This window comes from Lipophrys pholis (assembly GCF_963383615.2).
Source record: "Lipophrys pholis genome assembly, chromosome: 19".
Lineage (NCBI taxonomy): Eukaryota > Metazoa > Chordata > Actinopteri > Blenniiformes > Blenniidae > Lipophrys > Lipophrys pholis.
This window is the reverse complement of record NC_137647.1, coordinates 9,999,716-10,014,691: the sequence shown is the minus strand read 5'-3', so window position 1 is coordinate 10,014,691 and position 14,976 is coordinate 9,999,716. Positions and strand designations below refer to the sequence as shown.

Below are 14,976 nucleotides of genomic sequence, written 5' to 3'. Positions count from 1 at the left end.
CGTCACGTCCTCTCACCCCGCCCACTGGAAAGGCCGCTTGTATTAGAACTGAGGTTGGTGTTTTCAAGGGGACTAGAGACCCGTTTTTTAGATCGAGTTCAGAGGAGCGTTTGAAGATGCCAAACGAAACGGTCTTTCCCAGAAACTCCCTGAAGAGAACGCTGGTCCAGATCAAACAAGGGAAATGGGAACGTCCCCAAAGATTACTCAGCCCTGTGGAGCAGTAAGCACATTGGCCGGGTGGCTATCGCCCCTCTGACTGATGTATCCCCTTTATGTTGAATCATTTTCATCACATGCGACGGGTGGTGGAGTGACTAAAGATAAGTTCAACAGCAGACCTGACAAAACACATTTGAAAATATATGCGTATTTCAATATCCAACAAAGCCTTAGCTTCCAATTCTCACAGACCGAATGAAAATCAGAGATCACATGTAGCTTGTGTAATCTCATGCTAAACAGATTTTGGTCGATTAAGATATTTTCACATCAAAGGATTTTGTTGTCATCTTCTAATGGGAATCATAGGCAGCAAAATCATGAATCCAAGTGGGGAATAAAATAGATATGTCTTTATATACAGCCCTGCAATCATCATACCTGTTCACTAATACATTTTAGTTTGTCTCCAATATATTTATATTAGATTCAGTAGTAAACATAGCCATTCATGTTTTGTCTTAAGAAACTCTGATTAGTTTAAAGAAAATAACAGTGTTTTCTCTTAAAAGACAAGCGTTACACTTAATATATCCTAAGGAACATTCAAGTTGTTGACATTCCAATACTACATTTCTTTATGGAAATTGAAAGGTGTGAATCAAAGCCTGGTTGCGGTGAGCGGTTGCACCCGTACCCACTGCATTACTACTCTCAGCTTGAACTCGCCTCCTGCCTTCGCCTGCTTTCCTCCGTAGTGGTCGAAGCAGCGGCGAGGAAGAGCGAACACGGCACGGAGAGAAAGAGCAGCTTGCAGGACAGCTGAGCGGAGCGCTGCACTGCTGCCTGCCCCTCCCCCTCCACTGCACAGACACACAGATGCTTGCCTGCTGCCTCCCTCTCATTCACACATTCAGCCTCCTCACAGACGGGTTCTCCCACTTGATGATCTGCACTTATTACAGGGGAGTGTCGGCAGGCAAGAGCGCCGCGCCGCCGCTCAGAAAGCCGCCCAATTATTTATCATTCAATGGATTTCAAAACTGGAAAATGCTGTCAATGATTGGAGGGGGGAAAAAAAAGGACTTACTTTTGAAATTGTTTTAATTATTCTGTTGGAAACGTTTTCGATTCAGTATTGCATTATACACATCTCGAGACATGTACATGTCACTTTTATTGTCAGGTAAAAAACTGTAACACCACCACTGAAAAGCCCCTGAAAGGATCGCCTGCTTCTTCCAGTAGACCCATGAAGAGTGGATCTATAGCTGGTGAGAGGGATATTAATGATGATAAGTGTAAATTAAAGCTAGATGATGATATGTCTTTTTGGGGTGTTGTTTTTTTAATAAAGATGATTTGAACTGAACAAGTCTAAGTAATTAAATATTGATGGTGATGTAACAAATCACAAAACATTTATTTCAGATGTGAACCGAGCAACTACACACTAACCTTGGCTAAAGTGAGTCAGAAAAACATCATTACTTCGTGAATGTCAACTTAAAAATTGGCTTTTATACTAAGAACAAGAACACTGATGACACTATCATGCGTACACTACAGCCTCAGGGGCCATGATTGTTACCATTAGCTGCGAGTGATTATTCTCCAAAACTATGAAAACTCTACCCCCTCACTAGTAAGCCCCTGAAATATTTAAATCAATTAGTGTTTGAGGCGTTAAAGCAGTTCATCCGGTAACGACCTCTAAATATATGTTTCATCTCAATTTTGCTAAAGGTAAAGACTACAGGAAGTCAACAGACTCATTTTTAACACAACCATTTCTAAAGACGCCATGTTTACAAATAGATAATGTTTGTATGTTGTCACTGCAACATACACTGTTAATTAGGTCTCATGGTGAAAATGTTTGAATACATTTACGTTTGGTTAAAGTCAGTTTATATGCATTTGCTGCTCCTAAAACGGGATCAACCATCATCTTTAACACCAGTGATAATCAATGTTTTTATAACAGTGGTCCAGTTAGGTTTTTTCATAAACATGGGTGTATTTGTAAAAGTAATGTTTTACATGTCCTCAGTACACAACAGGTTACTCATGAAAGTAATTCCTCTTGAACCTTACCTTATTCATGTTTCCAGCTTGCTGAGCATTCAATGTGTTGTGTGCACCCAACTGTGGCCCTCCTTGGGTGAGGGTCTCTGCCAGCACGCTGCCTCCAACACCCGGTCCAGCTCCTACTTGCGGCCCCTGCATGCCCTGACTCTGGTACTGCATGCCAGGCCCAGGTCGGCCCCTTCCCGCTGGTCCCATGGCCCCGTTCATCACCGGTCCCGTCTGGCCCATGACTCCGTGACCCTGCCCACTGTTTAACATGGCCTGGTTGAAGGCCATGCCTGCATTTCCGTTGCCTTGTCCAGTGGAGACGCCTCCTTTCTGGCCCTGGGGAGACTGGTGATTCGGCGAGCCTTGCCTCAGTGGACTTTTACCGAGCACGGCGCCGAGTTGGTTTCCCACCATGCCTCCCTGCTGGGGGCCAGCAGAGTTGAGGTTGCCTCCCAAGATGGAGGAGCTTCCTGGTCGCAGGAGCTCAGACAGCTGCTTGTGTTTAGCAGCAGCGTCGGGAACGATGGAATTGAGACCAGGGCCTCCTCCACTTGGGCCACCATTCGAGGACATTCCCATTGCCAGGTCTCCATTGGGGATGAGCTCATCTGGGAGGTCATTTTCCAGGTCAAACAGCGACACAAGATCTAGATAGGAATAAGGAGAAATTGAAGTAAGAATCAGCTAACAATAATACATCAAAAATCAGCTAACATTAATACATCTGCTTTAACCAGTAACAAACAAAAAAACAACATTTCTCCCTGATACTCTCAGTAAAACAGAGACAGTCAAGAGGGCAATTAGACAACGGAGTGCTCAATAACCTAAACAAGCAGTCAGTTTGTTGTACAGAAAACTAAATCCTTATCCCAGGTAGATTCTTATATTTGAAGCGTTTGTTCAAGCATTTAAAGTATTATGATACATTTTCTCTTTTTCCCATTTGCTATTAATCAACATCCAAAATGCACTTAGGACATAACTGAAACACACGTCTGCTTTAATTTCCTTTTAACGCAACAACCCTCTTCATTCACAAACCTTACATCCTACTGTGTGGTTACCAATCTTTGCACTTTAATATGGCTGAATTTACAGATTGCTCCTTCAGCAAGACCTGAGACCAAAGGAAGAATTGAATTCTAGTTAAATATCTTCCATCACATAGTCACATGGCTGTCTGCTTTGCTTTCACACCCTGAAAAAAAAGGCACACAACAGGCAAGTGCACAAAAGTCTGACTGAACAAACCAACAAAACAGACAAAGTGTGAAAACATTAAGATCCGAATGAAACTATTGTTTTCGAAAGCTTCCTGGTATATCAAACCATCTGCCACCAATGAAAAAGCCCTTTTGGAACACTGAAGATGCAGGATCTGTAAATATTTAATTCATATAAATGGGAATTAAAACTAAGCCTGATTACATACAGTAGTAAAGACAATCGTAATTTTTGCATTTATACATTGATGAACGATACGAATCAGGCCAGTGCTGAACTTTGCAGACTGGATCAATTAGTTACAAAATAGCTACTTGGAGATTTGTTTCCTCCCATGGAAAAAGAGATCATCATAAGGGTGAACTCAGATTCCACTGCCTCTGCTGCTCCGTGCATTTATAAATGTTTAAGTTGGAGTTCACATTGTATTATATATGCTCACAGACACAATGGATGCGTGGGTAGTCCTAAGAAACAATAAGAAAAAAGCTATAGTCACAGAAAACGTCCCATGTTGGCTTCTCTGCCAGTCACACCGGCAGATGTAAAACGGCTGTGCAACAAAATGGATTACTTGGGACTATGGAGGACAATTCATGCCTGTGTTGGTCTGGATACACGTAAATGTCTTTCTTTATGCGTTGATGTCCAAGAGGACTATATTAATCCAGGTTTCCCAAAGTGAGACATCAAATGATCAATAACTTATAGTATGCTTTCACACAAGCTCGACTAGGTCTGCTTATAGTGGATCATAGTTCACTTTCTCAGATAGTCGCCTTCGTTTGTGCAGGTGTGAAAGCTCATAACTAGGTGCCTTGACTCACTGACTTTGGGGGCAAATGCTTTGGACACAGCCGCACTGCCCTCGGACCAAAAACGCCACATTGTGTTTACCTTGAAGTTGTTAAATCTACTTGTTTGTATTGAACAAATCTCTGATGCTTCCATCTCCTGAGGCACTGGTATTACAGATGTTGCAACATTGCTACAGGCCACTGACTTGTTTTGTACTTTGACATTTTTTCACACCACTGACATTTTAGTCACTGTGTTCCTCATGCTGCTATGGTGGGGTTGTTCCATTTCTGTTTACGGCAGGTTGCAAACAGCGATCAGTTGAGAGCTGTTGCCATTCAACAAACGAGCAAAAGAATAACAAAAGATGAGATGATCGCTTTGACTTGAGAGTTGCCAATCAATTGGAAAGAAATGCTACAACCACCTCCAAACCGATATGCCAATAAGATCGGGACATTCCTACTTAAACTGCGATATCTCAGTTGAGTTCAGACGTTGGATAATGGACTTGGCCAACACATATGACGGGGTTCTTCTACCTTTACAAATGAGAGGATGCAAAGACATTGGCTAATCTCATCTTGAAAAAATCCAATCGGAATAGATATAACCTGCACAGTGATTGATTAGAAGTATTTGCACATCAGACAAAATGAAAACTTCTCTCAAGAAAAGCAGTTTGATACCATCTGAGAGGAAGGGAAGATAAGCTGCAAATGCAAAGGTTTTTCTCTGAAGCTCTCGGTACATTGTTGTCAGTGTAGAAAAATGTATATGATAAGTCCACACATAGATAACATAAAGAGAACAACAATAAAGACCACCATCCAAATCGCACTTAAGCCAAGGTTCATCACTTGAGGGTACGCGTGTGTTGGCCAATAAATCTTATCAGCACAGCCACACCCACCATGGCGCCGAGCTCAGCGTCTGTGGTAATTACATTGGTAGAGAATGGAATATGGACTGGCAATTAATATTAACTCAGACATTACCTCCTCAGGCTTAAAATTAAATACCTGAGCTGGGCTTAAGCTCAGAGCAACAACTGTCAGAACAGCACAAGATAAGGATGGTTGAGTGCGAGCACCTGCAGATTTCTTGAGGCATTTTCAGACCACAGTAGAGACATACACTTGAGAAGTTGCCTTCACCATGAACTCATTTAAAAAATCTGAAATTGCAGTGCGAGTTCAGTCATCATACCAGTGCAATAAGAGTCATTTACACGGCGAGCAGTGACAACCGAAGCATCTACTAGCCAAAGGATCCACATTTTTGAGTTCCACTGTTCTCACCTGAAGAGGACGCCGCTGCTATTGAGGGGTAATTCACCCAAAGCTTTTCAGCAGTCGAATGAAAATTTTCAATTAGTCTCTTCAGTCTGGGAGATAATAACGGGCTGTTCAGCCGACTTCTGCTGGCTTACATGAGTCAGAGAGGCGTAAAACGCAAATGGCGACACATTCCCTCTATTCCCTCAAAGTAGACAGAACTTATAAAACATAAGGCTAACTATATATCGGGGGGTAAAGTTAAGTCTGGAGCCATTGATGGGCCAACTGGGCACAAAACCCAAACCACATAGACTGTAAAGCAACACTACCAAACACATCAGCTCACACAATGACTTGCCATAACATTATGACCACCTGCCTAATAATGTGTCTGTTTGTCTTTTGGTTGACAAACCAACCCCAGGGACTCCAATAGAGCTGTGAAGGTGTGTGGTGGTATCTAGCACCGAGATGTTAGCAGCAGGCCCCTAAATTCCTCTAAGTTGGAAGGTGGGGCTGCCACAAGACCACATGCATCAAGGAGCCTTAGTTACCCATGAACCTGTCCCTGGAGATCTTTTGATAAATACTGACCAATGCAGACCGTCAATGTTTGAAATGCTCTAACCCAGAAGTCTCGCCATCACAAATTGGTCCTCTTCAATCTCGCTTACATTTTCATACTTGTTCATTTTTTTCCCCTGCTTGTAACTAGGGCTAAACGATTAATTGCATTTGCGATAATATTGCAATATGATAAAACAGGATTTTCTAATCGCAAGGGCTGCGATTTGACTGCTCTTGTGATCTGGTCATGTGACGACTTGCATCCTGCGCGTGTCATCTGCCCACCATGCTCGAACGGACTAGTGATTTTTAGGGATGGAGCCGATCCGATCCGATCCGGGATCGGTTTCCGACATCAACGTAATTCACGCATCGGAAATTTACGATCCAACCTGCAGAGATTTCTGATCCATGAAGCCTTGTCTCTGCTTCACTGTTGCTGAAATGACTCCACAAGTGTTTCCCTGCTGCTGTTCTGCTTGCTGGCTGCAAACTGTGGACTGGATTTCCTGAAGGGAGGCGGGTCTCAATGAGACGTGGAGTAATGAGTCAGGAAATCCATTCCACAGTTTGCAGCCAGTGAGCAGGCTAGGGAAGTAGCACTGTGCTTTCCAACTTTTCATAAACAACATGTTGCAGTTTGGACGGATTTTACACTCAAAATACTGCAAAGCAACACAGCAACGTGGATGTTTGCAGAGCAGTTGCACAGCGAGGCGGTCGCTTTGTCAACAGATGTCACCGTTTTGAAACGCCAGCTCGCCGAGGAGAACAGCACTGAGCGCGGCATCAAAACAATGATCAGCTCGCTCCTCCGCTGTAGCAGTCGATTCACACCTCCGTGAAGCTGCGTGCTACTCCACGCTAAACTCCCTGAAAATAGTCCCAATCATTTGTGTTGTGTTAGAGCTGGGAACACTGCTGTTTGTGCTGCGTTGCTAAATAATTTCCCCAGGAATTAATAAAGTGATTCTGAGGTTTGAAAGATAGAACAAGCTTATTATGACATGACGTCACGTAGACCCCCACAATGGAACAAAAATAGTTTGTACTGCTTCCTTTTTTTGTCCTTATACTAACCTCAAGATGTCTTTTGAGAGAATACATGCATTCATTTGTACAATTCATACATTACTGTAGAGATGAGTTTATTACAGCTTCATTTAAAGTCAACAATAATGATAATAATAATAATATTAAAGCAAACAGAGCTCTGCTATCAGAAACAAACTGCATTAGTATAGTGACCAAGCCTGGGTTTACAGCTTTGATAAGCACATTGGACAAGCAGTTGGCTTGTTGTGACAAGACTGCAAGTCACAGTATTTAGTAAGTTTACAAGTGTAATACATGCTTCATTTGATTTTATCTTAACATAAGCCAAGCCTATAAGAAAAAACAATTTATGTATAATAAATCTGATATTGTTTATTATAATAGATTGATTTATTGCTTGTGTTTGATGAAAAATACATGAGAAGAGGACCTTGAAAAAATAATCGCATATTAAATCGCAATTGCAATATTGAGGGAAAAAAAATCGCAATTAGATTATTTTCCCAAATTGTTCAGCCCTACTTGTAACACAACATAGGAACTACATGTTCACCCACTGAAGGATGAGATAAATCATGCAGTAAACCTGATATATCTCATCCACTGGCAGGTGCCACGATAACAAGGTTATGTTTGATCTGTCTATGAATGTCTGTGGCTATAAATCTTTGAAAGGACAACATTTTGATTAGACTGCTGTCCTGGTGCACCGTTAGAATCAATGTTTGCTTATCTGTTAGTATTTTGGAGCCTGTATTTTCAAGGACTAGGAACACCGCCATTCATCATTTTGTGTTTGGAGCATGAATGAAGAACTTTTTTTTTTCTCCCAAGAATGAACAAAGCTGGGCATTAATGAAGATTTGGAATGCTGGAACAAGGACAGAACACACAAAAGAGTTCCATTTAAATAGTCCCTTTTTGTCAATCTGACTGAATTTTTTCTGACTGACAGATCAGATAGTCTAGTTTACAACATCTAGAAATAGGGTGATCCGATTGACGGGCAGGGTTATATGCATTAAGAGTACCATCTGACTCAATCAGTGGATCAATCCCAAAATGCTTTGCACAGTGACGCTTGGCCATTCGTGACATACACACCCAGAAACCTGCCATTACTGAAGATAGATATGTTAGCTCGAGATTGTGTTTATCATGGACTAGGTTGAATACAAGGAAGAATTCCCACCGCGTGGAAAAAACAAACTGTTTAATATTAAGAAAAAAAGATACTGTAGTCATTACGTGTTTTGATAAAGTGAAGTACTTGCATCAGATACCCAACAAGCCCCTATAAGCATAGCCGTTAAATCACAGCAACTGTCTGTTTCCAATCTTTTATCTGTCTCAGAAATAGGGTTTGCTGCATTTCACAAGTCACACATTTCCTCATTTGTTATTACGTGGGGCATGAAAGCAAATCCAACAGTTGCCATTGTGCACCACAGAACATGTTGATCTTTTATGTGATATTTTGGTTGATGCATAAATGTTACAACCTGTTCATGGAGAACACAATAAAAACAATATATAAATACATACATGATTTAAGCACAGCTTTAGGTTTTCTATTTAATCTCTAAAAGATAGAAAGTAGTATATTACACTTACTTTATCACACCGATAAAATAAGAAAATTGAGATCCTTGAACTGCGGAAATGCAGCATGGGTTTAGTTTTTTTAAACACATTTGAGTGGCGGCACATTTGTAGAACTTTTAATATGGTGTTTTATGAGAAAAACTGTGATGACTTCAATATGTACAAAATTGGTGCCACACAGCTCATGTCAAAGCGGGAGGCAGCAGTCATTTGCTGAAAACCACAACCATTAAGAGAAACAGCCCAAAATATATTTAGGGCAGGGGTGCTGAATTAAAATAATAATAAAAGAAAATTATTTTAAAAACGTTGTTATTGCTTTTTGGCAGTGAGACGCGGAGGTCTGAATGAATAAAACGGGCCTTGCATCCTGTGTTGGGTCACAGGGTTAACAGAAAAGAAAAAAATTATGTCTGGTTTGCAGCTAGTAACACCAACCCATCTCATCTTCATCAGTTCCACCTCAGCTGAGACATTAGGTAGCAGATTCAGTGTCGTCTGCAGACATGTCACCAGGCTATACACCACGCTGAGCTGATCTGAATACGCAGCAGTGCTAACATTGCCCAAGAATGCACACCCAGGGGTTAGTAGTCATACGTGCAGGCGGGACCGAGGACATCCCGCTAGGGGAACCGTCGTGCTGCCTCAGGTCGGCGTCACTGACACGCCCACTCAGCCATATAAGTGAAGAACCAGTCTGACACTGGGTTGTGGCCACAGGCACAAACACATACTGACACACGAGACCGAAGCCCCATAAAAACTGTCACACATTAACATAAACGTCAAAGACTGCTAATCTGTGCCTGTGAGCGTCGGTTCTGTGTGCAGCAGGTTAGATATGGTTAAGAGTAGTATGACACATTACAAAGACAACTGCTACTAATAAATGATTTATCGATTGGACAAACATTGCTGAGATAATTGCCATCATGTGAAGTCTTGGCACAAGTGCATTTTGAAATTAATCAAGAGCACCTAATGTTGAATGTTCAACACAACTGTGTTGTAATGACATCAAGCATTATGTTTACACCACATGCAATTTGAATTAATTTTACTGCTCATGTGACCTATGCTTGATTTATTTTTTCACGAGTCAGACATTGTTTGAATAACAATCTAATGGAAATAGCATCATTTTGCTTTTTTGTTTCTTAAAATATGATGCAAAATTCATTTTGTAATAGTTTTCTAACAGTGATATGTGTCCCCATAGCCTGTGTGTGAGGACCCAGAAGTGAAGAAAGTCTGTTATCTTCCTCACTTGCTTGCTTCAACTTTTAGCAAATGTGTGCTCATACAGGTGATTCAGAGCTTTTCCCTTCATGACATCAAGTGGGGAAATAACCACTCCCTCTGGAGGTGGATACTCCCTTTGAACCCTCCCAGAGGCAGATGAGGTGATTACAGAATAAATCCAGTCCGTAAATTCATAACAGTTACCCTTACAATTTGTATGAGCTTGCGTTAGCTGCTTGGTCGCAACTAACAAACCATCGACCAAAATAAGTTACATATTCAGAAACCCGATTTTTAACTAACCACTCTGAAATGTCCCACTGCAGCCGCAGAGTCTGAGCTTCTTTGGGAGCCTCTCCTTATGGATCAGATCCCGGTTCAAACTAGTATGGTTGAACGACAGCGTTTCTACGAGCCATAGCGATAAATCAACCGGAAATATTTGCACATGGTACTGCGAGCGAAAGCCGCATCCTCTCCAGAGTTGCCAGATCTGGCACAAGTCCAAAAACACAAATCCAGCCTAAATCTCAACCTCTGTAGAAACTTGTGTTAAAACCGTTAAACTATTATATGTGTAAAAAAAGAACATGTCATAAGCACACAACTGCACAAAATAAACCAAGAAGAAAAGAAAACACAAACAGGCTCCCCATAAACAGTGCAATCAGACGAGCCCAACGTGTTCAATAGGAGCCCAATTGGGCGGAAACCCGTCTAATCTGGCAACACAAATCTTCTCCCTGAGAGTTGTGTGGAGCTGGCGTGCACAGACACAACTCGTTGTACAGAGACAGAAACAGCCTGTTCTCAGCATAGCTCACTGGAGGGACTTTTAGACTGCCTTAAAATTCAGGACCATGGCTGAGTTTGGGGCAATACACTTTGAATACAATGTTGTTGGACCTCTGACGCCTCTGCGAAACAGTTGAAAAACTGTATAATACGGGACCATAAAAATTTACTTGTTCAAACTGCAACATTTTCAAAGAAAGAGATGCTTAAGTGTGCATGTCAGGCCTATAGTTGGCGCCGTGTTCATTTGTAATAAAATTACCAATAGACGAGCAACGGTGACTGGTACAATCTGAAAAAAATCTGGTTTTATAAAGAATACTGTTTTCAGAGACTCCCAACACCATTGCTGTGCGAAATAACAGCTAAAATGCCATGACAGTCTACCGCTTTGACTTGAAAACGTTGTGTAAACAGGGCCTGAACACCACCAATCCCATTTTCATCTGTGGCATTAAATCGAAAAAATAAATAAATAAATCAACTGAGATTTCTAAAAGCTAGCTCAGTCTGAACAGTCATGTTATCTTTCCACCTGACTTACCATATGTTCTGGACAAGAAGTGGCACTTTTTTGTAGTGGTTTGGCAGATCATATGATGGCTTAAACTTTGAATCGACACATACCTCCTATACAGGTCTATAGAAAGCCATCATTAAAAGTTGTGCTCTTTCTTAATCTTCTTCCCTATACCACAATGATAATTCAGTCCATTGCACATCAACTTCAGAATTAATATACACACACTGAAAGGTAGCATCTGAAATTAGCGGATGAGTCCAAATATATGACAATGCTGGTTATAAGAAGAAAACCCCAGCCCTGTAACAAGACTGGTATTTGGATAAAGGTAAAGCCAGTCTGTATTTCATTCTTATATTCAGTCCAATACGGTATTTTTTACAAACATTGCCTGCTGATGTGACGTCATGTCCTTTTCTGCAGACACAGAACAAATCATGCCCATAGATCATTCACACTGGTGTCTGATGGCGGCATGAACAACCATGCAAAAACATAAGGACCATGGAGCCTAAATCATTCCTCAAGCGCTTCAGAGGAGAGCCAATCTGGAGAGACATTGGTCAATGCTTGCTGCATGCACGTCAGCTGAGAAAGAAACAGATTTCTGGCAGCGGTGGGGGAGGAGGCCCACTGCCAGCCTGCTTTATTGCCTAGTGAAAGTTGCTGTCACCCCCTCCTAGAAGATCAGCTAGAGTGGCTGAAGATGGAGGACTTTCAGCTAGATCAATTTTACGGCCAGGACCTTACTACAGCGGCTCATGTGATCATGACCGCTGAGCCACAGCTGCTAACAACCAATAGAAGCACAGTAGAAACAAATGATGTGACAACCAAAGCTACAACAGCTAAAATTATCAGATTACTAAGGATGGACAACATTGGGCAAATTCTCTGTCAGCTTCATTTATTTACCCCTGAATGTATCTGTGGTGTACGTAAATGCTGTACAGGATAACTTTGTTAGTTTGGAATACTGCTGTATGTTGTTGCACTTGTCACATCAAACGCAGTCGATAGCAACATTTTGCAGTCAAACTTACTATACCTAAGTTTATGAAGTCCACATCATACATTGTAGAAGGTAACCAATTCATAAGACAACTAAAATCAAGGGCCATCTAGGAGATTGTTGCCTCTATGGACTCCCAAAGTTGCAAAGAGAACCCTTGTGTTTTGAACACTACCTAAAAGCAACTGCACCATAAATGTCATCAGAAGTGCATTTTAAACGCAGAGAAAATATCCTATGTATATATGTACAAATATGGACAGCTATAATATGCACAAAGGGCATGTCAGATTTTGAAAGTTGGAAATGTTTTCAGCCCTGACTATTTTTTATTAAAATGCAATTGTTTTTCATAAAGGGCTATACCATAGTGTAGTAGTGAGCAGTCTCGCCTCATAACGAAAACATTTCAAGTTACTAGTCAAGGTTTGGTTTTGAGTACTTTTTCGGTTTCGGCTGCATGTGCTCCCTGTGTATGTGTGGGTTTTCTATGGGTACTCCTAAAAGCCGATTGGTGGTTCTAAATTGTCCTAAAAGTGTGTGATCTGTCTCTGTGTCTTCCCTGTGATGGATTGGCAACTTGTTTAAGGTGTCGCCTGCCTTTGCCCATAGTCAGCTGGGATTGGCTTCAGCACCCTGCAACTTGCAATATAGAAAATGGAAGGACGGATGCTCACACAGAAATCCTAAATCAACTTTTCAAGCGTCTATATTCTTCTGTTGTACAAGAGTTGGGCAGATTCAATTACTTATTTCATGAACAATTGGTTCCTGCAATACAAGATTGAAATGGTGTTTAACTTCCACCTGCCAAATTCAGATGAACTTTGGTTGTGTAAGTAATGATGACCGCTTCTGACTCGATGGTTAGAGGGTCAAACCTCTAGGTGCCTGTCAAACTTTGGATGTCATCTTTAATTGAACTCTTCATTTGGGTTCAGTTCTACAACACTTTCAGTTTAACAGTTTGATCATTTAAAATGCACAATTTGGAAACTGATGAAACATTAATCACAGATTAGCGATACAGTATTTCTTTTAGTATGCCGTCTATAGTTTTATGATGGAAGGGAGCTTGTTAAAAAGCTCAAATCTTTTCCAGATGTGCCTGTAACATGCACACGATGTTGTTTGAACGGTTTAAAAACAAGAAGCAATACCGACAACAGTAAATTCTATAGAAAACATTGAAAGGTGTCCATAAGGTTGCATTCTGAGTAATAAACCAGTTATAATGAATGACATTGGGCGTGTGAACGAAAGACACTTGAAGCTTACAACTTTCTTCTTTTTTTAACAGCACAAAACTCTCCTAAATAACAGAAAAGCTGTTCAGCAGGTTAGACTCATGAGGATGAAGACCCTCGGGCTGCCTCCTGGTAGTGATCCTTGAGGGGGGAAAGTTAGAGGCTTCCTCATTCAGTGTTTTGGCTGACTTAATTCAATCATATGGCTGGATGGAGCAGGGCTGAGCCTTCATGGGCAGGATGACTATCATCCAATCACACAACAAAGGTTAAAGTTATTCTGCTGAGCCCAAGTGTCAATTTGAAAGACGCTAATTTGAACAACTCAACAGATACTCGAACAGCAATTTTATCTGTGCAGGTAGGCTGGGAGAAAAAAAGCCTCTCTTAATGGATGAAGTCGTTTTTCTCATGCCAGGGTTACAAGACACATCCAGATGTAATGTCCACGTTTAATTCTCATCTATCTGTGGTGAATTTTGCACTATTACACCTTTCAAAGAGAGTCAATCTCCAATCATGCAACACTGTAAAGTTGGAGTAAACTGCCTGTTGAACAGTGGCTATCCTCCCGATGGAGATGCTGTGAGTCTGCTCATGCTCTGACATCAAATTACTGCTTACAGGATCAAAAATATTTCAGATTGGAGACGATCAGACAGTTCTACTGTCACATTTGCACATTCCGCTGAAGTGACCGGTGAGTTTGGACGCGTTAAGTGTCGCTTAAAAAAAAAAAGAAAAAAAAAAAAGGAGAAGCAAAACCAAGCTGAGTGCATGTTTATTAAACAACTTCATTTTAAGTCATTGTGTTGAGTGTAAAAGCAGTGTCCCGTCCTTACCTGGGCCATCGGATCCCGAGAGGGGTGAATTGAGCTTGGGTCGCTTTGCGGTGGGGGGTCCGACATCCAGCATATTGTCAGCCATCCTGCTCGAGTGTTATGAATGGGTGGTAATATAGAGTGAAATTAAAAAAAAAAAGAAAAAAAAAGGGCAGGATCGGTCCAAATCGTTGCCCACTGGTTCGTAATTATCGATGACTTGTAGTAATGTTGCGTGTTCAGGGGTAATTTAACAGGGTTTTTTTTTTTTTCTTTTCTCGGCTGGCAGACAGACGAAACGCTGCCCGGAGAAAAGGGATTCAAAAGAAAGGCAACAGCGCCACGCTCCGCCGCCGAAGATCACCCCATGATAATCCAACACCCAACACCCACATAATTATCCTCAATAATCACGTCCAAAAATTATTTCGCTTCGAGAAAAATAAATAAAAATCATTCATAAAATATTACACACCGCGTAGGCGATTCCCTTTCTCCGCAGATCGTCGGTTTCAAGTCTGTGCAGAATCATTTTTTTCGCCGACGAAACGAGCGGCCA

At 41.4% G+C, this 14,976-nt stretch overlaps 1 protein-coding gene across 1 annotated transcript in view; it reads right to left on the bottom strand.

Moving 5' to 3' along the window:
* The window catches only part of crebbpb (CREB binding lysine acetyltransferase b), a 34,230-nt gene extending 19,664 nt beyond the window's left edge, over positions 1-14,566 (bottom strand). Inside the window, exons 1-2 of the mRNA XM_080488389.1 lie at positions 14,439-14,566; positions 2,260-2,888 (exon numbers count right to left, since the gene is read on the bottom strand). Coding sequence (XP_080344515.1) covers positions 2,260-2,888; positions 14,439-14,523 — 714 coding nt within the window. The 5' untranslated portion in view covers positions 14,524-14,566. The remainder of the gene's footprint in view (positions 1-2,259; positions 2,889-14,438) is intronic.
* Between the last annotated feature and the right edge of the window lie 410 nt (positions 14,567-14,976).